The following is a 25,792-nucleotide window of genomic DNA, read 5'->3' on the forward strand; positions in this document are numbered from 1 at the left end:
CCCTTTCTCATCAGCATTGAGAACATTCAAGGTTAATAAAGCATTATTTAATCTGTTTCTAGGGGTCACTGTTACCTCTTTCTGTTTATTTAGCATATTCTTTAAAGTTTGATTAGATAGATCTTTCTATGACTGTTTGGCCTGTGGGATTGTGTGGTATAACTGTAACATGCTTTATATTGTAATAAGCAAAAAACTGTTTCATTTTATTTGAGACATATGCTGGAACATTGTCAGTCTTAATTTGTACAGGTATTATCATGGTGGCCATAACTTCTATTAGGTGTGTAATTACAAAATCATCCTTTTCAAAATTCATAGGAGTTGCCCATTGAAATCCTGAGTAGGTGTCAATAGTATGGTGTATATATTTTAATCTTCCACATTCTGCAAAATGAAACACATCCACCTGCCAAATTTTATTTCTTTGTATACCTTTAGAATTACTTCCTGCAGGTAATGGAGTTTGGTTATAGAAGGAACAAACAGGACACTTTTTTTTAAATGATTTCCTTGGCTTGTTGCCAAGTAACAGAAAAGTCCCTTTTCAAATCAAATCTTTGCTATTTACATGGTGTTTCTTATGAAATTCTGAGGCTTCTATCACATTACCTATTAATAATTGATCAATTTCATCATTCCCTTGTGCTAGAGGACCTGACAGACCCATATGGGATCTAATGTGCATCTTATATATATAGGATGTTCCCTTTTTCTGAAGATTTACTGTAATTGCATAAACAGTGAAGTTAATTCTGTATTATCAGGAATAAATTCAACAGTTTCAATATGTAAAACAACTCTCTCATATTGAGAGTCAGTGACTATACTGAGAGGTTCTGTGAAGGCCATAAGTACCATAAAAATGACATACAGTTCTGATTTTGTACAGAATTGTAAGGGCTTTGGACCACTTTACTTAAATTTTCTGACTTATTTGCATTAGTATAGAATGTGGGGACTCCAGAGATTGGTTTCTGACTTAGAGTGTGAGGAAGGACCCATTCAGTTCTTTATATGAATTCTATTCTCTTGCTTTTGGGATAACAGTTGTTAATCTCTCCCCAAAAAAATTACTGCAGGTGCTTTGCCAGTATTCATTATCTTTCCATAAAAAGGAAATTTCCTCATTAGTTAAAGGTACTACAGTTTCTGCTAGGTCCATTCCTGTCAGTTAATGAAGTCTTAATTTTCCTTTTAGAATCAAATCAGAGATCTTTTCCACATATGCCTTTAATTTCTTACTTGATGTACATGGTAGAAATATCCACTCTAATATAATATCTTCCCTCTGCATCAAAATCCCTGTGGGGGAATGTCTGGAGGGTAATATGACCAGAATGCCTTGAAGTTCTGGATTCACAGGATCCACATGTGCCTCTTGTATTTTCTTTTCTACTACAGCCAATTCCTTCTCAGCTTCAGCTGATAATTCTCTTAGACTATTTAAGTCCTTGTCCCCTTTTACGGCATTGGCCCAACTTACTAGTCCATCTTTAGGTATTCCCATGATACCCAGTAAGTTGGAAATACTGCCTAACAATTTTTGAAAATCATTAAGAGTCCACAATCAATCTCTCCTGAGTTGTACCTTTTGGGGTCTAATTTTTTGTAGCTCTATCTTATATCCTAAGTAATTAATAGAATCTCCTCTTTGTATCTCTTCAGAAGCAATTTGTAATCCCCAGTGAGGCAAAACTTTCTTTACTTCTTCAAACATGCTTTCTAAAGTATCTGATTTTGGGTCAGCTAATAAGATATCATCCCTATAGTGGTAGATTATAGATTGTGGAAATTGTGCATGAATTATTTCTGATGGTTTTTGCATGAAATATTGGCATAGGGTGGGTCTATTTAACATTCCCTGTGGGAGGACCTTCCATTGAGATCTCTTGACTAGCTGGGAATTATAAGTAGGTACTGTGAAGGCAAATTTTTCTCTATCCTTTTCTTGTAGAGATATTGCAAAACAAAAAAAAAAGGAATCTTTTATGTCAATAACTATAAGTGGCCATTCTTTGGGTAACAGAGAGGGCAAAGGCATCCCATTCTGTAGGGAGCCCATAGGCTGAATTATTTTATTTATAATTTATTTATGACTCTCAGATCTGTCAGCATTCTCCATTTACCAATTTTTCTTTTTAATAACAAATACAGGAAAATTCCAAGAGCTGGTAGATTCTTCAGTGTGTTGAGCATTTAACTGCTCTTGAACCAGTTGTTCTAAGGCTTGTAATTTCTCTTGTGTTATAGGCCATTGTCCAAACCAGACAGGTTTGTTAGCTAGCCATTTAAAGGTAGGGCCATTGGTACCTCTGAGAATTCAACGGCAGTTCTCTGTTTATGTACAGCCTGAATGGGTGGTGGCTATTTTTATAGTATCTTATAATATTATTCCCAGATACACGAATTGGTCTATATTCCACTCCTGAGATTGGAGGAATTTTAATCTGGGTATTCTACTGTTGTAACAGATCTCAGCCCCAAAGATTCAATGCTACATTAGCCACATATGGCTTCAACCTTCCTCTCTGTCCTTCTCTCCCTATGTATTCAACCCATCTTGTACTTTGTTTTACCTGAGATAGGATTCCAATCCTCAGAAATTGGACATCTACCTCTTGGAGAAACCAATTCAGATGTCATGATTTGTGCGTAATTATAGTCACATCCACACCTATGTCCACTAAGCCTTCTAGAATAAGGCTATTAATTCATACTCTAAGCTTTGTTCTTTATTCATTTATGGCAGTCTAGTAAAATATTCATTTTATTGTGTTTTTTGGAGTTTTGTTGTTGTTTTTTGTTTGTTTGTTTGTTTGTTTGTTTTCAAGACAGGGTTTCTCTGTGTAGCTTTGCGCCTTTCCTGGAACTCACTCTGTAGCACAGGCTGGCCTCAAACTCACAGAGATTTGCCTGCCTCTGCCTCCCAAGTGCTGGGATTAAAGGTGTGTGCCACCACTGCCCAGCCCGTTTTTGGAGTTTTTGATCCAGCTATCAAAGCTATTCTATCATCCAGTGCAGTATTGTTCTTTATATTAGGCACTGGATTATTTAATTGTCCTGGGGAGGAATTTCCTCCATGGTGACTGGAAATGACTGGACCATGTTTAATTTGGGGGCCTGCAAGAAGCCCCATTGAGGTGTTTTCCAATGGTAAAGGATTGCTTCATATGTCTCTTGTTGATCTGCATTCATTGGTCCAGTGTTGGCCTTTGCTGCATCTTCTGCATAATCCAGAAGGTTAGGGTCTCCTATTTGGGTTATTTCTAGAAGAAGCATTGCTTCTAGGAGCACCCTATGTACAATTTCTTCTTCTTCTTCTTCTTCTTCTTCTTCTTCTTCTTCTTCTTCTCCTTCTTCTTCTTCTTTTTGGTTTTTGAGACAGGGTTTCTCTGTGTAGCTTTGCGCCTTTTCCTGGAACTCACTTGGTAGCCCAGGCTGGCCTCGAACTCACAGAGATCCGCCTGGCTCTGCCTCCCATAATTTCTTCTTATATGGTCTAGTGTAACAGTCAAAACATTTGGTACTTTAATGCCTCCTTCTACCTTTGGAAATCACCTCTCCTATCCAAACCTCATCACAATAGTTAAGAGACTCAATATTGTTCATGTGTTGGATCCATTCTTTTATGGGTGTGATCTGATCTTTAAAGGTGCAGATATCCTTTTGCATTCTATATTAGCATTATCAAAAACCAGAAATTGAGTTAGTACTTGTCTTAATTCTTGGTCTGATATTGTCTTATTTGTAGCCTTGGTCAGTCTTTGTTAAAAAAAAAAATCAGTAAATGGTTCTTTTGATCCCTGGAAGACCTTTGTATATAGCTCAGTTGTTTTCCCTGGTTCTGGAATCTTTTCCAAGCAATTAAGGCTGCTGTACAGCATATGGATAATGTATGCTCAACAAAGGTAGATTGTGCATTTATATTAGTGAAGCAGTCCTCACCAAGAATTTGATCTTGGGGATCTCAAAACCTCTAATCTTACTTTGCTGCTCAAGGATCACAGCTTCTTCTCTCAACCAGCTTTTCCATTGTAACTGCTGGCTATATTCTAACACAGCAGATATTAACTGATTCCAATCATTAGGCATGATACTGTTTCTAGAACACTATGTATTTAACATCTGTTTCACATATGTTGAATGTATACCATAGCGTCCTTGATATTCTTTAAATACTACAGCGTCCTTGATATTCTTTAAATCTCTCATATGAACATGCTGCCAGATATATTCTACATGTCATTCAAAATGTTTACCATTTGCTGGCTTTTTAGAAACGGTGACAGGATATGTTATTGTATAAGAACTACCTGTTACCTTTGGTAAGTCATCTCTAACTCTGTCAGGTACTGGCAATGTTATGACTTCTATGGCATTGACCTTCTGCTTGTTATCGCCCTTATTCTCAGTTCTATCAGACTCCCCAAAGCCTGAGATTGATTAATCACAGCTTCTTCTAGAGTCTGTACCTCCTGTACTGTAAATTATTCCAGTGACTTCAGGGACTCAAACAATTTTTTATGTTCACCAGAAACATATGATTCCAAAGACTTTATTCTATCAATTAATGATGATGATTTCTCCTTAGAAATTATCTGTATGGCATTAATATTGCTCTGAAGAGTTACTGTTTAATCCATTGGGTATTCACATTTATTATCAATAGAATTAAATCTGATTGTTCAGTTATTATTAGCAGACTGAAGTTCTTGTGGTAAATTATCAGATTCCAAAGAAAGAATCCTTTTAAGTTCTCATTACCATTTTGCAAAGTCTGTATCAGTCCTATTAATGCCTTATTTTTGATGTTATTAAGCCAGTTTCTCAATGGTATGATATTACTATGCTAATTGCCGATATGGTAAAAACTGTATACATCCCAAGAAGGTCATATATGTCTTACAAAATTTCATCCATAGTATAAACAAAGAAGTTTTTAAATTCCTGGGCTGGAGAGATGGCTCAGAGGTTAAGAGCACCGGCTACTCTTCCAGAAGTCCAGAGTTCAATTCCCAGCAAGTCCCAGAGTTCAATTCACATGGTAGCTCACAATCATCAATAATGAGATCTGGTACCCTCTTCTGTATACATAATAAATAAGTCTTAAAAAAAAAGAAGTTTTTTTAAATTCCTGAGTAGTTATATTATGTGCCATTGTGTGAGAGAGACTTAAAACTTATAAAGAAATCTTTTTATGTTTTTATGTGTTTATTAATTAATTAATCAGTTTAAGGTGTAAAGTTATCAAGTAATTTACCTCAGATAAGATCCTTGAGAGATTGTCATAAGTGTCCAGCTGCTCCAGATGTAATTGAGCAAGATGAATGAATGACTAGTTCATTCAATGATTTTTGAATATAGTATTGATGGTTTGCCAGCAGGTGTTGCATGTGTGGCACCAAAACAGGTCTGGTGTGAGCTGACTCAGCTCTCTGAATGGGCTCCTGTGAATCAAACACTAACCCAGGCAACCTCTACCTGTGAGTACTGGGCAGAGGAAACAGGATCACAACAAATGAGGTAATACACCTACCAGTTGGAAGTGCTGCCTGGGATACCTGCAGATAGCTCTCAGGCCAGAGGTGCTGCAAGGCTGGCTACCTGCTTGCATGCCAAGGTGGCTGTGCACAAGATGGTGGCGGTAGCACCTGGGAGCAGGTATTTCAAAAGATGTAGTTGGCATCAGCCACACTGAACTGCTTTAAAAATAAAGGAACAGTTGCTGCAATACTGCCTGACTCATACACATGCATGTGGGTGGGCAGTGTATCTGGTGCTAAGCCTTGATCCTTGGCCTGGGATGCAGCCACATGATCTGCTGGTGCTGGTCTGGGGAGTGCCGAAAGTGCTGGTTCCGGGAGGCTCATGGGTGTGAGCAAGCAGCCCCAGTGGGTCTATTCATAAGCCACACAGACTCGAGTGGGTGGCTCTGGGAAAGGTCACTCGGCCACATGCAGCTAGCTCTGGACCGCAAAACATAGGTGTGGGTTAGATGGTGTTGCGTGTGTGTGTCTGGTGGAGCAGAAATTATTGGCCTCCACCGGCAGGATTTGAGCTGCTGCCAGCAGGCAGGAGTTACAGGATTCTCCATGTGGATAAGGGCTGTGGGGATGGCCCATCCATGTGGGCATGAAGTAAAGCAAGAAACCCATGAGAGCCAGGTGGTGGTGGCAGTGCACGTCTTTAATCCCAGCACTTGGGAGGCAGAGCCAGGCGGATCTCTGTGAGTTCGAGGCCAGCCTAGTCTACAGAGGGAGATCCAGGACAGGCACCAGAGCTACACAGAAAAACCCTGTCTCGAAAAACAAAGAAACAAAAATCAAAACCAAACAAACAAAAATAGAAATCCATGGGAGTATACTTAAGAAGTATTAGGTATAAATTTATTAAGGTATAAATTGAGGAAATACACTCATGAATACAGAATGAATATGAACAGCTGAAGTTGTCCTGTGTTCTGACTGGGAGCAAATCCACCTGGCCATCCGCTCATGTTAGGAAGCAGGAACCAGGGAGAAGGGCCTCGTGACCTATCTCCCTTTCCTTTTAAGAGGTCGTGTACTATGGCAAGAAGCACCGCCTCCTTCAGGCCGTGTAGCCCAAAGGAGTCTGCTTAAAGGGCAAAGAGATTTATTAAGAAGGGAAAACTCACAAGATAGAACAGAGGAATTGTCGCAGGGTCCTGGAAAAGGTGAGGCACAGTCCCATGCTGTTCTGCCATGAAACTGTCCCAGCATCCAAGTCACACGAAGGAGCGAAGAGAGACGGCCTTTGTGCATCTCAAGTCTTAAGGGTATCCCTGAGCCATGCCCCAGGGGCAGGTACTGAGGGTAATTACCTGCTACATCTCTAGGGGTGGTGCTTCAGGGTCATACATCCTGGCCTTTACCCACAAAATGCCCACAGTATTTATCCCAGACTTACAACATCTAAGAACATCTCTACCTGTTGCCACATGTCTTCTGAATCCCCAAATCTTCACCCTTCTCTTTGGAAGCTTCTGAGCTAGGTAAGCATGTGACTCAGAATCATCCACATAGGGTTCTATCTGTGATTTAAATTTGTTTTTTTTTTAAAAAGATTTATTTATTTATTATGTATACAGTGTTCTGCCTGCATGTATGCCTGCAGGCCAGAAGAGGGCACCAGATCTCACTATAGATGGTTGTGAGCCACCATGTGGTTGCTGGGAATTGAACTCAGGACCTTTGGAAGAGCTCTTAACTGCTGAGCCATCTCTCCAGCGCCGATTTAAATTTTTTAAATATTTATTTTTATTTATTTAATGGGTGAATGTTTTGTCTGCAAGTATATTGCATACTTGGTACACATATGTGCATACCGTGTGCATACCATGTGCCCTTGAGGCTGAAGAGGGCATCGAATCCCCTTGAACTGGAGTTACAGAGGGTGTGAGTCACCGTCTGAGCACTAGAAATTGAACTCAAGTCCTCTAGTAAAGCATCCAGTGCTCTTAACCACTGAGACATCCCCCCAGCCCCCTTCTCTGTGGTTTCTGAATTGGAGCTACCAGGACAAGGTATTTTCCCAATTGGATATTAGGGCTTTGGGGATGCAGATGTGAAGCCACATTCCCTGCACACATAGAGATCCCTTTTTCAAAAGACGGAAGGAAGTTGGCACACAAACACAGAGACAGAGGGACAGAGGACCCTGGGGTCCTGGAGTTCTTGTTTTTGTTATCTAATGGCCAACCACTTGTCTATCTATCAACCTGTCAGTCATCAGGCCAGACAGAAAACAAAAAGATCACCTAAAACAGTGGCTCACACAGAAGGAAAGATTTTCCCCCCTTTCAGAGATAGGCAAATGGTTCTAGGTAGATGGATGGCTGTCCATGACACTGCCCAGAGATCTTTCTATCTTGAGGCTCCCTTCTGCTATTGTCTTCACTTACAGGATCAGCCCTGGCTTCCCAGTTCCTTGTCTTCTCCAAATTTGTAGGAAGAAGATGCAGAGACTCTGTGGTCTCTGACAGCTTCCTTTTTAAGGATGGGAAGTGTAAGTTACACACGTAACTTTTTTCACACGAGTTGGGCCAAGGTTTAGGCATCTGGCCCCCATATAGCTGCAAGGAAGACTGAAACTGTAGTTGATAGTCATGTGTCCTGTCAATATTCAGTGGTGCCTCTTTAGTAAAAGGAAAAAGGGGGAGAATTGAGACGGGGGCAACTTATAGTCCCAACCATACAACAGTCCCACAAACAAAGTCTCTATGAGTCTTGGCTTTATAGTTTGTGTGAAGAACCAGATAGCAAATCTTTTGGCTTTAGATGCTATATACTGTCTGTGTTACATATTATCCTTTGTTTTTATTTTATTTTTGCAACTCATTAACTATGTAATGCAACATTCATACAAAATCAGACTGAGCATAGATACAGGATCCAACATGCCAACCCTTAAATTATATAAACTAAATTTCTAAAACTCCGTAGTCTTTTTCAGTTAAACACAGTGTTTGCTTTAATACTACATTGGATAGGACATGATTTATTATGGAGATTAAATTCAGGGTCTCATACATACCTGATCACCAAGCTGCACTCCCTAACTCCAGAAATTTTTTAAACTTTTATTTATTTATGTACATATGTTTATTTATTTATTTATTTATTTATTTATTTATTTATTTATTTATTTATGTGCATGTGTGTGTGCAAATGTGCACACTATGGTGTGCACGCAGAAGTCAGAGGGCAACTTGCAGCAGCCAGTCCTATTCTTCCACCATGTGGGCCCTAGGGATCCAACTCAGGTGCCCAAGCTTGGCCACAAGTTCAGATCCCCTGTACCACGAGCCATCTTGCTGGCCCAAACACAGAGGTTTAAACCTACACACAAAACAGCAAAGAATTGTAGTAGACATTTAATTAAATCAGAAAGGGAGTTAGGTAGACTTGTGTTCCAACTGGAAGATTTAACAATGCAAATAAAATGTGAGCTGGGTTTTAAAGAAAGAAATGAGAGGACTGGAAAGGTAGCTCAGTGGTTAAGAGCACTTGTCACTCTTATAGAGGACCTGAGTTTTGTTCCTAACACCCACGTGCTGGCTTACAACCATCCATAACTCCAGTGCCAGAGGACCCAACATCCTCTTCTGGCCTCCACTGGCACCAGGCATGCATATGTTATACATATACATATACATATACATATACATATACATATACATATACATATACATATACATATACATATACATATACATATACATATATGTGTGTGTGTATGTGTATGTGTATGTATATGTATATGTATATATATATGTAGGCAAATCATTCATACATATAAAAGAAAAATAAATAAATCTAGTTGGATGGTGGTGACACAGACCTTTAATCCTAGTACTCAGGAGGCAGAGAAAGGTGGATCTCTGTAAGTTTGAGGCCAGCCTGGTCTTCAGAGCTACTTCCAGGACAGCCAAGGCTACACAGGTAAACCCTGTTTCGAAAAGCCAAATTCAATCAATCAATCAATCCTGCATTTAAAAAGAAAGAAATGAGAAGTTCTGTGTTTACACGTTCCTTAGCTCAGAGGACATGTTGATACGTAGAAATGGGGATTAAGACACAGGTCTCCATCTGTGACAAGGGAAGGACACACTTGCCCTTTTATCTTGAGTTAGTGTGAGTTGGTCCGCTGTCATTTATAGCCAAAATGACTTTGGAAGCCACAAGTCTACTATTAGTGGACAAAGTCGTTCCCTTCCTGCCTATTCAGAGGCAACTGTGAAGAACCATGAATCTTACAGCCTGGATCTGGAAGGCTGAATGCTTCTGTGGTGTGCTCTCTACCCAGAAGACACCTGGTTATATCTTTGGGAGTTTGACAGGCTCCAGTTCCTTTTGGTTGGTTCATGAACATGTGGCTTTAGTTGGAATCAGTCAGACTCATGAAATTGGGCCAGTGGTACCCAGAGTCAGTGAAGAACTCATTCTTAGGGCAGCTGTGATGGCATTCACACATGAATCCTGAAGCCATAGATACAATGCTTCACAATTCATGTTCTGTGATAGAAATTTAGCTGTGTTGCCGGGCTTCAAAATCTCCTTCACCCCAACTGATTGGTGGATCTACGGACTCTCCCATAACTTCTACTGACTTTTCCATAACCAGAAAAGTCCTTTTCCTGCTTGCTTTGGCCAGACCTATTTTCGGTTGCTGATGGCTAAAACCCCTACTGACATGCTCAGGCATCCTTCAAGCCCAGGTCTTGTCCTGAATCCCTTTCCTGATCTCCCTCTAGAGGCCACATGCTCCTCCCTCCAGCACTGCCAGCTCCCCGACTCCCAGGGCCAGCTAGCAGGTGACTTTAGTGCTGCTCCACCATAAGAACAGGGACAGCTGGCTGTGCTGAAATCACAGGCCTTCTGGACCATTGAATAGCAAGCACGTGCTTGTTTCCTAGGGCCACTTGTGTCTGGGAGGATGAAGAGATGATGTCTCAGATTTTGCTCAGTGGGTCCTCCTAGAAAACAAACAGGCTTAGGACAGGAATCCTAGCAGGTTCCTAGGGACTGTGGAAAGAACAGGTGCTTCCCCCAGCATTTAGGGTAATCTGGATCTAGGAAAATGCCTGAATTGGGGCACAGAAGGAGAAGCCAGTGGCTGGCCAGCTGAGGGGGAGGGAAGGCAGGAGAAGGGAGAAAGAGGGGGGAGTGTCCGACACCCACACCAGCCTGTGGCAGAAGAAGGAGCTTCAGTGACAGAGGGTTGACTATTTCCAGAGTTCTCAGCACAAGCCATAGAGTCTGATGGTGCCTGTGGCCGGTAACAATGTCGTCAGGACACGGAACCAGTCCTGCATCCTCTACCTCTGGCTCATTGAGTGGATAAGTGGTATGAAATTGGAGCCATTACTAGTTAGCCATTTTAATCGTTGACCAGGCAGACACATTTTAGCTGATGCATGTGCAACCTTCCAAAACCCCACTAATACTCCCTTTCTCTGCACAAGCTAGGGTGTTCCAGATGGTCCCAACAGAGGCAACTGCAACCCTATTGGATAATTTAAAGTTATCTGTGTTGTCAAATAAGATAGATATTGTACCAACCTTCTCTCTCTCTCTCTCTCTCTCTCTCTCTCTCTCTCTCTCACACACACACACACACACACACACACACACACACACACACACATCAGGGTCTCATATGTAGCCCAGGCTGGCCTCATACTCACAATCGTTCTGTCTCAGGTTCCCGCATGTTGGAGTCACAGGTGTGCATCACCTTTTGCTATCCAGCCTCACCTTGCTCTCTGGGCATAAACTCTGTGAACAGCAGGAAAGTAGTGCTTGGGCTTGTCCATAAATGCAGCTCATTCTCTTCCCTCTCTTTGGATGGAGATCAGCCCATTCCAAGTTTTTATTCATTCCTAATGGGGGCCTCCTCTCCAGGGGGCTTCTGAGTGGCACTTAAGTGCAGGAGGCATGCACCCCATATTCTGGTAAGATTGCTTCTTCACATGTTTTCACTTAAGATCGTTTTTATTCTGTGGCTGTTTTTATTCTGAGAACAAGTCCTGACATGATTTTATGCTAGTGTTATTTTTATGACACTCTAAAAATTTTTTAAAGACTTATTTTTATCTTATGTGTATGTTTTCTTGCCTGCATGTAAATGTGTGCACCACGTGCGTGCCTGGTGCCTGCAAAGGCCAGAAGGTGGTACCAGATCCCCTAGAAATGGAGTTGTGAGTCACCATGTGGGTGCTGGGAACCAAACAGGGTCCTCTGCAAGAGCAACAAATGCTCTTAACGGCCGGCCGAGCCATCTCTCCAGTGCCCTGCCCCCCATTAAAAAAGAAAATTCCATAAGCTCCAGAATTACCCTGAGAAAAGTGACAGACAAAAGGCTGTTGGGTAGATTGGGCCTGGGGAGGCAGGTGAGACGAGCAACTGGTCCTTGGGACATTTGTGTCTTAGAATATTTCCTAAGTCACAGGCTGGGTTTTGTCGGTTCAGGTGTGCCTGCCAAAGGATACTGGGCCTTAGGGAATGACTCAAGGAGTTGACTCCTGGTGCCCACATCTAGGTGTCGCCTCCAGCAGCAGCCTAACTGAACTGTTCCTGTAAAATGTTTTTCGCTGAAGGTCTGACAGGTTTTATATTTATGTAGTAGAGCTGGGATTTGAACCCAGTCTTATGTGGGGCCAAAGCCATCTTCTGTTCTTCATTGGGGTCCTCCTTGGGGCAAGGTAGGGGACATGAGGGGTTTGAGTCTGGAGGTTCTGGAAAAGGCATCAGTCCCTAAGCAGAGCCCCATGGGCAGCTGAGATTCTATCCCCACCCCTCTGTGATCCAACAGAGGTCCTGGAAACCGTATGGAGTTCTATAGGCACTGGGCATCCCTTACACCCCAGTCCCTGTCCATAGGAAACAGAAAGTACAACATTAGAAAGAATGGATAAGCATGGTGAGTGTGGCTAGAAAGGGTATGAACCAAGATAGGACCACTTGACCCATCTTGAACCAACCATCCCATCACCATGGTGACATCAGAAAAATTGAACATTTTCTCAGTTACTCATCCATGTTGCTATAGCCCTCTACTTTCTCCTTCTTATTCTTGTCATCCACCATCAGTTCTCCTTTCTCTTGTTCCCTTTTAGACCTCTTATTGTCTTCTCTGGCCGGGATGTAAGTGTAAGCATTGCGGCTTAGATAGAGAGGTATTCTGGCAGTCAGAAGCCAAGGAATACCACGAAGTCACTGTGAGAGTAGCACCTTACAGTTCTGCTCCAGGGAAAGGTTCCCAATGTAACAACTCTGCTCAGGCAGGGGGTGGGTTTCCCCAGCTAAGTTGTTACAGCTCTGCTCTGCTCTGGAGAAGTGTTACAGCTCTGCTCCCCTAAGGGAAAGTTTTCCCAGTGAAAGTGTTGCAGTTCTGTTCTGCTCCCCTCTGCTCTGGCTCCAAAGAAAGTTGTTATAGCTGGGCTCCACTCCTGAGAAAATGCCACATGGTGCAACAAACCTCACTCAAGAGATTTTTGGGGCAGGAAGAATCCAGGAGGGTGGCCATCCCTAGGGTGAGAAGCAGCAGCAAACTGAACAGGGTACAGAGCTTATATAGGGCATCTTGGGGGGTGGGGTGGGGATGGAGCTTTCCAGGGTGGCTTGGGATTGATGGGGTTTTGTGGTCTGATTCTGGGGCAAGCTCGGGGGATTGGTGGGATTCTGCAGCCTGACTCTGGGGCAAGCTCAGGGATTTCAAGCCCTGGTCCTGAGGTCAAGTCAGGGAGTTTTTTTCTAGTCAGGTACAGGGTGTTTTTTCCTCAGCCCTTTTCACCCCACAGTAAAGAACTGTTTCAGAGCAGAGGGGGGCCAGGCATGGTGGCACATGCTTTTGATCCCAACAGTCAGGAGGTAGAGGCAGGTAGATCTCTGGGCATTTGAGGTCAGCCTGGTCTACATAGTGATTTCCAGAACAGCCAGAGCTACATAGTAAAGCCTTGTCTCAAAAATAAATAAATAAATATTTTTTTAAAAACCTCAGAAAAAAAAATAGAGTGCAGGGGTTGAGACAGGGACTCAGATTGTAGCCCAGGTTGGCCCGGGACCCATTACGTAGCACGGGCTACTGGCCTGACTTCTCAGCAACCACCCTGCTGCAGCCTCTCCAGTGCTGACATCATCAGCATGAGTCACCACCTAGCTTGTCATGACTCTTAAAGTGAGTCCCCTGTCCTGTTGGAGGGAACATTCTACAGTTCTGAGCATGTCTCTTCATCAGAACACTCACGGCTTCCTGTCAGTGACAAACAGCTCCAAGTCCTAACCTCCCTTTCTAACCCCATACCCGTGCCCCCGCTTCCCAAAATGTCCCAGCACCTCCTTCTGGATGTGTTAGGCCTGGTCTTTCCCAACCAGCGTCTCCATCTGTTTCCCTGGGTTTCCACCTGTGGCCAGAGCAAGAATGGGCAGTTTCAGATATTCTCGGTCACATTTAGAGACCCCTCTGCGACCCACCACGTCACCCATATTGCAGGCTCCGGGATGACGCAGCATTGTGAAGAGCTGAGCGTGTGGGCTGCATGTGCGTGGTGCCTGGCGGTCACTTGCTTTCCTCCTTGCTGTGACAATACCCGACACAAGCAAGCAGCTTAAGGAAGGAAAGCGTTATCCTGGCTCCCAGTTTGAGGGTGCAGTCCCTTGTGATGGAGAAATCATGGTGGCAGCATGAGGTCACATGGTGTCTGCACCCAGAAAACAGATCACCATGCTTTCTCCTTTGCATTCAGTCCCAGACTAGCCCATGGGATGGTGTCACTCATATTCAGGGTGGGTCTTCACACATCAGTTAAACCAACCTAGAAACCCTTTCACACAAACTCTCTTAGGTGTTTTTTGATCCTGTCAATTTAACAGTTAAGATTCACACACACACACGCACGCACGCACGCACGCACGCACGCACGCGCGCGCGCGCGCTTTCTTGCCCTTTACTATCAATCTAGTCAATTCCTAGCTTGGGGAAAAGATGGACAGTGGGCGATAGAAATTGTCCTTGGTCTTTCCAGGGCAAACCTCAAGTACCGCCCCCTCTTTGCACTATACATCCAGCTGTCCTGGGGCTGCCTATGTGCTAGGTGAATATCTGCTGATGGAATGGGTATCTTGCAGGGAAGACCTGCTTAGTTTCAGCTGAGGAACTTGCTTCAGGCCGATCTGCTACTTGCAGTTATGATGTCCGTCAGCTAGAGAGGGGCAGTGTGGCTGAAATCCACTCGCAATTGGTCAAGCCTGAAATCAGTTTCCGGTTTAGTCAGCTATGCCTGTCCACCCGGCCTCCAGTGACCCTGGGCTTCTACCAGGGAAAGTCAAAACTAGAAACAAACATACTCAGGAGGCAGAGGCAGAGGCAGGCAGAGCTCTGTGAGTTCCAGGCCAGCCTGGTTTATATAGTGAGTTACGGACAGAGCTACATAGTGAGAGTGTGTAATAATTAATAATAATAATAATAATGATTATGAGAACTACCTTTTTTAAAAAAAAACCATAAACGACCACCTATTGAAATAACAATTTATGTTTATTAACGTTGGGTAACCCTCCTCCTTCCGTGTTGGCAATATATGTTCGTTGATTGCTTGCACAACGGCAAGCAGGAAACTGTGTGTTGTACCCAGACACTATCTAGAGTCAGCCTCACAACCACTCTTGAGGTAGGTGCTACTTTTCCCGCTTCAGAGACGGGGGAAAAAATGGAGCTTGATGGAAGCGAGGTGACTTGCTTGGAATCCTTAGCAAGGAAGCTCAGGAGGGCGGGAACTTGGCCGCAGTCCGGGAATCTGGGACTCCGAAGCCCTTTGGCAAGCAGCAGCTGGACGGCCGCATCTCCCCCAGGCATGCTGGATTCAGGCTCCCCCTCCCCGCCTGCAGGCGTGAAGACCCCTCTGTGGAAGAAGGAGGTGGAGGAGCCCGAGGCCAGCGAGGAGGAGCCGGAGGACGAGTCGTCGTCGTCGTCGTCATCGTCGGAGGTGGAGAAGCGGGACCCCGAGAGCACGGCGGAGGTCGAGGAGGACGCCCGCGATGAGGAGGAGCGCGAGGCCCTCTCGGTGTGCTACTGCCCGCTGCGCCAGGAGCCCAGCACCCAGCAGGTGGCGCTGCTGCGACGCTCGGACAGCGGCTTCTGGGGCTGGCTCAGCCCGTTCGCGCTGCTGGGTGGCCTGGCCGCTCCTGCGGACAGGTGAGACGCAAGAACCCGGGGTCGAGTTTTAGGGAGGAGGGCCGCAGGGCTACTGAGCACTCACGTCCCCGGCCCGTAGGAAGCGTGGTGCCCCGGAAGAACCGTGCGTGTTGGAGACGCGGCGGCGGCCACCGCGCCGCGGGGTTTGTGCGCGCTGCGAGATCCTTTTCTGCAAGAAATGCAAGAGCCTGCATAGCCACCCGGCCTACATAGAGCACTGTATTCTGGAGCACCCTGACCCGAGTCAGGCGGAGGCCGCCGGGAGCTCTGAGTGCATCCAGTCCCAGCCTCTGCACCCGCAAAGCTCCAAACTCTTCTATCTCTAGTGCGTTCCACAGAGCTGTCCTTTCAAACTGCCATCCTTGGCGCCTCCTTCCGGTGAAAAGGCCCACTGTCGGTTCACACCTGTTGTCTCGCCGAACTACAGCAGAACCTAGGCACTACTCCCTAGACAGTACCCAACATCTACAGCTCTCCTGACCCACGCCTCCAATACAGCCTCACCTGCATTTTTTCCATGTCTTTCTGGCCAGGCGAACAGAGGCATCGCCTGGAGAAAAACAGCCTCGGGGTTCCCTCTGTCCTTTAAGACATTCCGTCTTTCCCTCTAATCCCTCAATAAAGTCTCAAATCAGAGTCGCCTGAAGTGGAGTGGGGTGATAAAGATGGGACCCTCCTTTCTCTCTCCTGATTTCAACCCAGAAAGCAGGGGATAGCAGGGAGGTTCCTCCATGGTCTCCCCAGGACAGGGCAGTACAAAGCACTTGCATCTAAGGGCAGTCAAAGGCCATTCTGTCCACGGCACAGAGAAGAAAGGAGGGCACGGGGCCAGCAATGCCTCTGGGGAACTGTGGGCTGCTCCCCTGCCAAATCGTTCTCCCCTCCCTGAGAGCTGGCTCTCGGTGGTCAGTGTGTGTGTGTGAGTGTGAGTGTGAGTGTGTGTGAGTGTGTGTGTGTGTGTGTGTGTGTGTGTGTGTGTGTGTGTGTGTGCAGAGGCATTGGTAGGTGGAGGAGGAGGCAGGGTGGGATGGAGATCCAGATGCTAAAATTAATACCGAGACTGGCTCAGACAAAGGGGGAAAGCTGGGGAGCTGGTTCCTTCTCCAGGAATCCCAGCTATTCTTGGCTAGACAGCATGAGCTTCGGAATGCTGCTGCGTGTGTGGCCTGGAGAATGGGGCCATTGAGAGCAAACGGCCTCACCCAACCTGCAGAGTGCTATGGAGGCTGCATTCCCAGTGCCTGCAATGGTCAGACCCGGAAAGGGCCCTCTGCCATCTTCCTGCTGCACAAGAGACGTCCATCTGGAAGGCAAACTGGTGAAGACGGTCTGCTTTCTGAAGAGAGGTGCACCCCCTCTCTCCACGACAACCATACACCGCTGGTTGTCCCTTAGTTGGATGTAAGAGCATGGTCCCTGAGTCTCAAGCACCCCACACTCATCTGCTTCTACTGAGGCTGCCCGAGGAAGGCTGCTACACCTCTGGGCTGACCAGCTAGGGGTACTTCTTCATCACCCCAGACAAGAAGTCAGGCCTAAGAGGACCACATTCCCTTCTGCTCTGCCTCTTGATCCAGCAAAGGGCCCCTGACAGTGGAGAGGAGCCTTCACCACATCCAAACCTCCTGGGCATGGGAGGTAGGGTGAAGTCTCTGGTGGAATAATACGTGATTTCCCAGGAACTGAGCCTGAAAGGCATAGATAGAAAGGGAGGTCCTGCAGAGTGGTCCTCACCCCCCTCACCCCCAGTTGAGTTTTGCGTCTTCTCTGGTGGGACTCAGCACTACGGGCATGGGACTGCACCTTCATCAGAACAGAATCCCCTCAGGAGGGGGAAGGAAGGAGGTCCTTGAGGGAAAGGGCTATGGGGACCCTGTTTTTGTTTCTCCTTCGACCACGGTGGTGGTGGTGGTGGTGGTGGGGAATAAATGCAGATTTCCTGCTGAAGCCAGTGCTACCGGGAAGTTCCTGCGAGGTTCAAGGCTTCCTAGACAGGCCTCGCCCCTCGGGCGGGGGCAACCACTGTTCATTCAGCATGGGGCGCCTTCAGAACAGGGCACCTCCTGAGTTGGCATTCCAACAGCCCATCCAGGGCAGCTCTGTGGCCCAGCGGCCGGAGCCGGTCACCCGCAGTTTGGCTTGATCCAGGTGCCAGTAGTGGTCATCTCTGAAGAAGACGACGGAGCCATCCGGCCTTGGTAGGGCGCCACTGACCTCCTCAGGGACCCCCGCCCAGTCCCTCAGGCTGCGAGGATAGTAGGGCTCCACTTGCTTCCCGCCTCGAGCCAGCACGTAGTAGCGGGCGCCCTTGAAGAGGACAAGGCGGCGCAGAGGCGGGAAGAAGAGAGCGGCGTCCGGGTGTCTGGGCAGACCTCCAGCCCGGCACAGTTGTGAGTTACCCCACACAGACTTCATGCCCTGGAACCTCCAACATCGACTCCCTGTGGGGCATTGAGAGAGCCAGGGTGAGCTGGAGGCGCTCACTCATCGGCCTCCCCACCCCATCTCTGTCCCCTTAGTTCCTTTCTTGGAGCCCAAGACAGTTCCCCTGAGAGCCAGTCCCAAGTGTGGCTAAGAACTAGGAGTACACCTTGGAGGGGAACCTGTTATGGTCTAGACTCCCAGCAGGTGCCAGCAGAGAGCAGACGACGCTGAATGAACCTATTTAACCCAGGCTGGGGAGGGTAGGAGGGTGTTGGGGAGGGGTGTGGAGGCAGGATTCCCTGCCTCGGTGTGGAATGGGAGACTGAGAAGGCTTCAAGTCTTCATCACTCCCTGATTACTACTAATTGCTCGAGGGCAAAGGTGTTTGTTTTGTCGACCACTGCGTCTCCAGTCCCCTCCTCTCCCTGTGCCTAGGACACAAGGTACTCGGCACTGTTTGAAGGAATGCTGTTCAATACAATATTACCACAGGTCCAGATGTGTGCTGCCCACCCTTCAGTCAATGCCTTTTATCCGACTTCTTCATCACACCTGAGTGTTACTTTCCCTATCCAAGGAATGCAAGTTCCGAAAGCTAAGTGGCATGCCAACCACACACGGCCAGGCTGCCAGGGCAGACACCTCCAGACTTTCTGCTGACCTGCGGACTGGAGATGAGTCCTCCCCCTACAGGTTTCTACACGGGACAACCTGGACACTTGCTGCTCCCAACTCCAACTTTCCTGGGCCACAGGTTCAACAGTGAGTTCCACCAGGGACTCATTGTTGGGGGGCACTTCCATCTCAATCGCAGCTGACTCGGGGCTGATACCTTTAAAGAAGTAGAAGTCTCCATCTTCCAGCGACACTGCAGCAGCCTCGATATTGGGAGGCAGCCCAGGCCACCTTTTCTGCAGGGGACGGGGCTCTGAAACATTGCCATCAGCTGCGACTTCCCAGAAGTGGCTTCCTTTGAAGACGTACAGTCGCCACTGTCCATCTGTCCCGAAAGGAGATGTGAGGAAAAGGCCATTGGCCTCCTGCTGACTTTGGGGGAGGGTGCTGCTCTAGACCCGGTTTTCTAGACAAGCTGAAGGTGGGGCGCACAATGGGGGTTGAGCTTGGACCCCGCCCCTATCACCCCCAACTCCACCCCGGAAAGCACGTGATTCCGGATATTTATATTCTTGATACCTCCATTCCCCCACACTATGTAATTCAGCTCTGGGACCCCTAGAGATGTGGAGGAGGGGAAAAAGACACCAGGCATGGCTGGGACCATCTTACCTACAGTGATGGCATCAAAGGAAGAGTAGCAGTATTTAGGACCTCTGATTTCGGGGCGTATCCTCTGGGAGTTGCGAGGGTCCCAAGCCTCAAAGTCAGTGAATAGCTTTCCAGGGAGCTGGGTGGCCACTGAGCGTCCCAGAGGCTTCCCTTAAAATCCAAGAAGAGAGATAGCAGACGTGGGTGGGCGTATATGGAGGGCTCAAGGCCCTTCCCTCTACTCTGCCCAGGATCTGAGACCCTAGGAAGGAGAGGGGAGGAGCAAGTGCAGCTCTGATTGTTTGGTTTGAACCAAGAGCACACTAACCCAGGAATCTCCTCTCCCACCAAACAGCCCAGGAAAAAAGATAACGTGAGATTGGGAGACCAAACAAAGGGTTTTGAGCTAAGGGCAAAGGTTTACACTTAGGAATTCCTTGGAACTGATAGAGAACTGGGGAAAAGCAAAGTCTGCGGATATTCAGATTTCAAGGGCGCCTGGGGCTTTAGGACAGAGAAGGATCGCAGCAAGGAAATGACGGGGACCAGGGAATCCTATTTGAGGAGCCAGAGACCGAGGACTGAAGACCCTAGGGGACAAAGGTAGAGCCATTAGCGGGCTAGGGGCTTACCATACAGGCTCTGCACCGCTAGCACGTCGTCCCAGCTGAGCAGGGCGTCGCGGCCCAGCTTCTTGTAGTAGGGCGCCATGAGCGCGCGCGGCGCGGGCGAGTGCGCGAGACCGAGCGTGTGGCCGATTTCGTGCGCCAGCACCACGAACAGGTTGCGCCCGCGGCGGCGGCTCAGGGACCAACGCTCATCTCGGTCGAAATGCGCTTCGCCCCGGCGGGGCAGGAAGGCGTGCGCCAGGGCGCCCCCTGCGAGCGTGGCACGGAGGGTTAGAGCGAGCCGAGACCAGGGGCTCCCTCCCAGACACCGCGCTCCCACGTCGGGGCGTGTGGCTATCATCCACTAACTTTCTTCCCAGTCTGATAGATGCAGGAGTGCGGGAGGTGAGCAGATGACTAAGCGGTGGACTCAGCTAGGGGTCAAACTACCTGGGCTCCAACACTAGATTTACCATTTGCTGCTGCCTGTGTGATCTCGGGGAGACAGCTTAATCTCTCTGTGCTGAGCTTCCTGATCTGAAAATCGGCATGGTAATGAAGAGCTTCTTCCTCAAAGCGTGTGTCACACTTGATTCTTAGAACGGTGCCTAGCCTAGGCATTAGTATTGGTTACCCCTAGAAGAGGGATGGGAAGGTTTTGTGCTGTTTCCTGACCTGGGTGCGTGGTGTGATGTGTTCAGGAGTCGGCAAACTTAACACAATGTGCTTCTACGTGTATGCACTTTTTTTTTTTTTTTTAAGTTTTTGAGCCAGGCAGTGGTGGCCCATGCCTTTAATCCCAGCACTTGGGAGGCAGAGGCAGGAGGATCTTTGTGAGTTCAAGGCCTGGTCTACATAATTCCAGGGCAACCAGGGACACACAGAGAAACCCTGTCTCAAAAAAAAAAATTTTTTTTTTTGTCGTTTTTATGGCTGGGCATGATTGGGCACGCCTCTAACCTCCAGCACTCAGGAGGCAAAGGCAGATTGGATCTCTTTGAGTTCCAGGTCAGTCTGGTCTACAAAGGGAGTTCAAGCCAGCCCGGGCTACATGGTGAGACACTGTTTTTGTTTATTATTATTATTATTATTATTATTATTATTATTATTATTTAGTGTGTGTGTCAAATGTGTCACATAGAAGACAATTTGAGGGACTCAATTCTCATCTTCTACCACGTGGGTCCCGGGGATCAAACAGTCTGCGTGCAGGTTTGAGAGTGAGGCAAACACCTTCATCCACTAAGCCATCTCATGCCCACCCCACTTCTTTTTGACAGGTTCTTATTATGCTGGCCGTGTGTGTGTGTGTGTGTGTGTGTGTGTGTGTGTGTGTGTGTGTGTGTGGCAGGGGTGCTCACCTGTGAAGGCCAGAGGTTGATGTTGGGATGTCTTTCCTCGGTCACTTTTCTATCTTTAAAACTTTTACATTATTTTATGAGAGAGTATCTCTATGTAGCCCTGCCTGTCCTGGAACTCATTGTGTAGACCAAGCTGGCCTCTGCCTGCCTCTGCCTTCCAAGTGCTGGAATTAAAGGTGTGCATCACTACACCCAGCTAAATTATTATTTTATTATGTGTATGAGTATTTTAGCTCGCATGTATGTCTGTGTACCACATGTGTGCCTGGTACCCTCAGATGCCAGAAGGGGGCGTTAGATCCCCTGAAAGTAGAGTTACAAAGTGAGCCAGCATAAGATGATGAGATCTAAACTCAGGTTCTTTGGAAGAACAGCCAGTGCTCTTAACCACTGAGCATCTCTCCAGCCTCCTACACCTCTTTTTTTTTTCCCCCTTTGAGACAGGGCCTCTCATTGAACCTAAGGCTTGCTATTTGGCTAGATTGGCTGGCCAGTGAGCCTCCAAGATTTTCCCGTCTCCATCCCCAGTGTTGAGAATCTGAACTCAGGCCCTCACACTTGTGCAACCCTGAGCCATCCCTCCAGTGTCACAGCCACCAGAGTGCTGGGGTTACAAGTGCATGCCACCAAACCTGGCTGGTGTATATGGTTTTTTATACACACACATATTCCTGTGTTCCTGTCTTCTGGCAGGGTCCCTCTGTGGGCCTCTCTCCCTGCCATCACAGGAGAGAGCAAAGGAGTTAAGCTCCTCGGTGAGTCTCACAGGTGTATAGCGGTCCCCACAGACATGATTAGAGAGGTAGCTTTCAGGTCCTCCCCCTCATATCTACCTACGCGGAGGCACGTGTCCCTGATAGAGGTTAGCCAACGGCACTGTGATATTGTGAGCCTAGAAGGCTCCTCGAGAGTCCTTCCAGCTCTGCCATCTAGGAGCCCAGGTCGGCAGGGGCTCACAAAGGTGAAGGCAGAGCCTGTCAAATGCAGGAGGAATTCGTGTTTCCTGGATGCGCTGTCTGCTCTGCTTAACCCTTACTAGAGTGCATGAATGGCCCATCTTCAGACCCTGAAGGCCAGTGCTGAGCACAGTGGAAGATGGCTTATACTGCAGAGGAAGCCTGCAGGCTGCGGACAGATGCAAGCAGCTGTGGCTGGGATCTGTGAAGCATTTCTGTAAGTGCCAGGGCAAAGGCCTCTTGCCCTGGTTGTCTGGGGGCAAGGGGAGGAAAGGGCTGATGGTGTCCTCTGGAAATCTAATGAGAGTCTAGTATGGAGAACGATAGAAGCACTGACCTGTCTAGAAGCAGGCAGACAGACGCTCAGAATGTTCTCCAAGAACCCAGCATACTCTAGAGTTACCAAAGGGCTTTCCCCACCCAACCTCATCTGGCTGTTCTTTCAACCATGTGGTACATTTTGGGCAGAGGCTGTTGTTCCCATTTTACAGATGAGGAGATGGAGGGCCCTGGGGGGGGAAAGAGGGGGAGAACCTGCCTTGGCCATGGTTTCAAGAATAGAAACTCCACCGCCACCCCCAGGCTGCCCTCCTAGCCAGGTGCCCCTCTTGCTGTGTGGACAGAGGCTTTTGTGGCAGCACCTGGGCCGTCGAATGCATTGGCTAGCCCATCATTGTGGTCCCCTTGGAAGAAGGTGAGGCGGATGTCAGCAGGGCCTGTGGCTGGGGCCTCCCAGAACTCCAGCGCTGACACATTGCTCCACAACTGGAAGGCAGCTCGTACGGCCCCTCGGACAGCTGGCTCGGGCAGGCGCTCAGGCCAGTTCACCAGGCGGTAGGACAGATGCTGTTTGTACCATTTGTTACCTGTCACCCAGAGAGGCCATGAGAGTCATGCTTGCTGCTGAGGCTGGTCCCCACAGGAACAGTAGGATGGGCTGGCCCTGCCCCAGGGAGCCCCTGATCTGATAGGGAACACTCAGTCCTTGCCTTGAGCGGCCTCCCATTTGATAGGAGGGAAGATATGTCCCTGTGGAAGGGAGCTCTCACCCTGGGCAGACTACCCTTCCCTTGGAGAGTCTCCAATCCAGTGGCCTGAGAGGCACCGTCTGATGATAGAGATACAGCTTCTGCCCAGAAAAGACCTCTTTCAAGATCAGTCTGGTCTCGGGTCTTATTCTTTCCCACAGCCTAGAGTGAGGCCTCTTGCTGACAGTCACTGGAGGCCCGTCCTCAGGGTCCAGATGGAGAGTCAGTTGGGGCCACTGAGGTCACAGCTGTGCCTGCCCCAAGGCGCTCCCTCTACCCTCATGGTCTCCTGTCCCCTCCCAGAGACTCTGCAATTGCCAGAACCTAGGGCCTGTGGCTGGCCAACAACCAAAATAACCATATATTTGAGGTCTTTCCCTGCCCCGCTTAGGGACTCTGAGACCTCGGAGGAGTTAAAGTCAAGTAAGAACAAAGGGTGTGTTTTGTCACAGGCCCAGGAAAAGTTTTCCATCTCTTCTTACTTAAGCGTCTTCCCCTTTGCCCCAAACCTCAGGGCTGGGACTCTGGTCTCTGCCACAGCCCCAGGTCATTCATTATAGTGGACCCATCTGCAGTCTGCCATCCGCCAGGAACAGAGAAGCCAGAAAGTCTGGCTTCTGAGTTTCTCAGGGACGGCCTCCGAGCCCTGTCGCCCAGAGACTAAAAATCCCAAATGGAAGCCCCAGAGCTCACAGGCAAGATTCCCCAGGCCCAGACTTGGATGACTGTGTGACCCAGGGGAAGGCGCCTGCCCACAGCTGCAGAGTGCGAGGGGAGCCGAGCTGGGGCCCGACCCCTGGCCCAGTGCCCCTACAGTCCACAGAGAGAAGCAGCTCTCTCTGCAGAGATGCCAGGCCTATAAAGCTGCCTAAACACTACTGGATCGGGTCAAAGCTTAGCAAGGGCCGAGATTCCCCCCTCTTCCCCCCTCCCCGCTCCGCGATGGGAGGGAGGTTTATTCTGGCCCTCTCCACCCATGAAAGTGGGGGTGGGGTGTGCCCCGCTCCATTCAAGGCAATGCATCTCCTTGGGCTTGTTTGGCCTGGCAGCCACCCAGCCAGCCGCTGCCTCTGAGCCCGTGACCAGTCCTCCTCGGGGAGTGAAGAGGGAATTATTTGGAGGGAGGGAGGGAGGAAGAAAGCGAAGGTGGAGGCAAGGCTGGGGGTCCAGAGGTGTCCACCCAGGACAGTTCGTTCTTTCCCAAGAACACTATGCTGCTTCCTGTAAGTCTTCACAGGGCACAGAGCAGCGTGCCCTGGGCTCTCCTACATCCTGTTGTGAGTGGCTGAATCTCTTCCCGACCGCCATCACCAAACCTTTAACCCTCTAGCAAATGGTAAGGGGTGGCTCCTTCTGCAGTTAGGGCCTGTCAGGCAGGAAAGAAGGAGGGTGGTAGTCATTTTAGTAGCCAGTGAAGGTAATAGGTTCTCAAGAAAAAATTCCTCTGTGAAGTGGGGTGAGGTGGGGTGGGGAAAGGGTCGAGAGGGTGAATAGGAACGGGAATTGAGAAGGAAAAAAGTGCTTTCCTTGGGAGGGACCAGGAAGGAAGGAACTGCCTGTCTGTGTGGGTAGGGGCAGCACTAGCCTGCTCTCCTGTCCTCTTCTACCTTGGCCTCCCAGGAGAAGGCTGGCTGTTTCAGCCCCCAGCATGCAGTATGGCCCTCTCTCCAGGGTCCCCATGGGAAGAGGGAAGAGAAGATGCTAAGGAGGACAGGGACAGGAAAGCTAGAAGCTGGGTTAGAAGGACTGTGGAGTCCTGACTCCCAGCAGGGCACTGATGATAGGAAAGGGGATAGGGCTGAAATTGTGGTTCTGCACATGCAAGCCCTTGGGAATTGTGGAATCTCTCCAAGCCTCAGTTTCCCCCTCTGTACAGTGGGGTTAATAAGGCTTACCTTTTGGAATAGCATTGTGAAGCTGCCTGAAATGTGGTGGGGGCTTAGAACATGCACATTGAGCTTTGATTTCCTTTTTCAACTCAGATGCACACCCCGCTCCCCAACCTCCCAACTCTGTGAAGGGACAGGGGGTTAGAAATCAGCCCTGCAGGCACAGAGAGGAGTAGGTACTTGGCCTGAGGTTGGCAGAGGCAGCAGATATGAATCCAGGATGCCTAGTAAAACTTAAATAAGAAAATGTAAATTCAATTACCTACTGTTTATCTGAAGTTCTAATTTAACGAGGCACCCTGCGTTTATCTGGCAATCAGGTACTCAAACTGCTAGCTCTGAATGCACTCAGTTAGACCCTACCTTGGGGCAGGAGAAGATGAGATGCAGCCAGAAGGAAGCATCCCCAGTGCTCAGGCTCAAGTGCTTCTGGGCTTGCTCACTTCCTACAGCATTCTCACAGGCCCCTTGCACGCCACAGTCCTGGATGGCTCTCCTCTGCAACCCAGGCAGTCCTGACTCGTCCATGAAGGAGGATGAGGG

General features: G+C 48.0%; 2 protein-coding genes across 4 annotated transcripts in view; one reads left to right on the top strand and one right to left on the bottom strand.

Moving 5' to 3' along the window:
* Positions 1-12,343: 12,343 nt before the first annotated feature.
* C8H17orf50 (chromosome 8 C17orf50 homolog) lies at positions 12,344-16,353 on the top strand. The gene is made up of 3 exons (XM_006995304.4): positions 12,344-12,444; positions 15,411-15,717; positions 15,797-16,353. Exons 1-3 carry the CDS (start codon positions 12,432-12,434, stop codon positions 16,041-16,043), a joined length of 567 nt encoding a protein of 188 aa, XP_006995366.2. The 5' UTR covers positions 12,344-12,431; the 3' UTR covers positions 16,044-16,353.
* Mmp28 (matrix metallopeptidase 28) overlaps positions 15,042-25,792 on the bottom strand; it is a 33,857-nt gene continuing 23,106 nt past the window's right edge. For 2 of the 3 annotated variants that reach the window (XM_076543035.1, XM_006995301.4), the window contains exons 4-8: positions 22,974-23,198; positions 20,040-20,285; positions 19,429-19,578; positions 18,974-19,141; positions 15,042-18,158 (exon numbers count right to left, since the gene is read on the bottom strand). In XM_076543035.1, coding sequence (XP_076399150.1) covers positions 17,764-18,158; positions 18,974-19,141; positions 19,429-19,578; positions 20,040-20,285; positions 22,974-23,198 — 1,184 coding nt within the window. In that variant the 3' untranslated portion in view covers positions 15,042-17,763. Of the gene's footprint in view, positions 18,159-18,510; positions 18,710-18,973; positions 19,142-19,428; positions 19,579-20,039; positions 20,286-22,973; positions 23,199-25,792 lie in introns of those variants that run through there. The other variant, XM_076543037.1, reaches the window with a different exon arrangement.

This window comes from Peromyscus maniculatus, chromosome 8, assembly GCF_049852395.1.
Source record: "Peromyscus maniculatus bairdii isolate BWxNUB_F1_BW_parent chromosome 8, HU_Pman_BW_mat_3.1, whole genome shotgun sequence".
Taxonomy (NCBI): domain Eukaryota; kingdom Metazoa; phylum Chordata; class Mammalia; order Rodentia; family Cricetidae; genus Peromyscus; species Peromyscus maniculatus.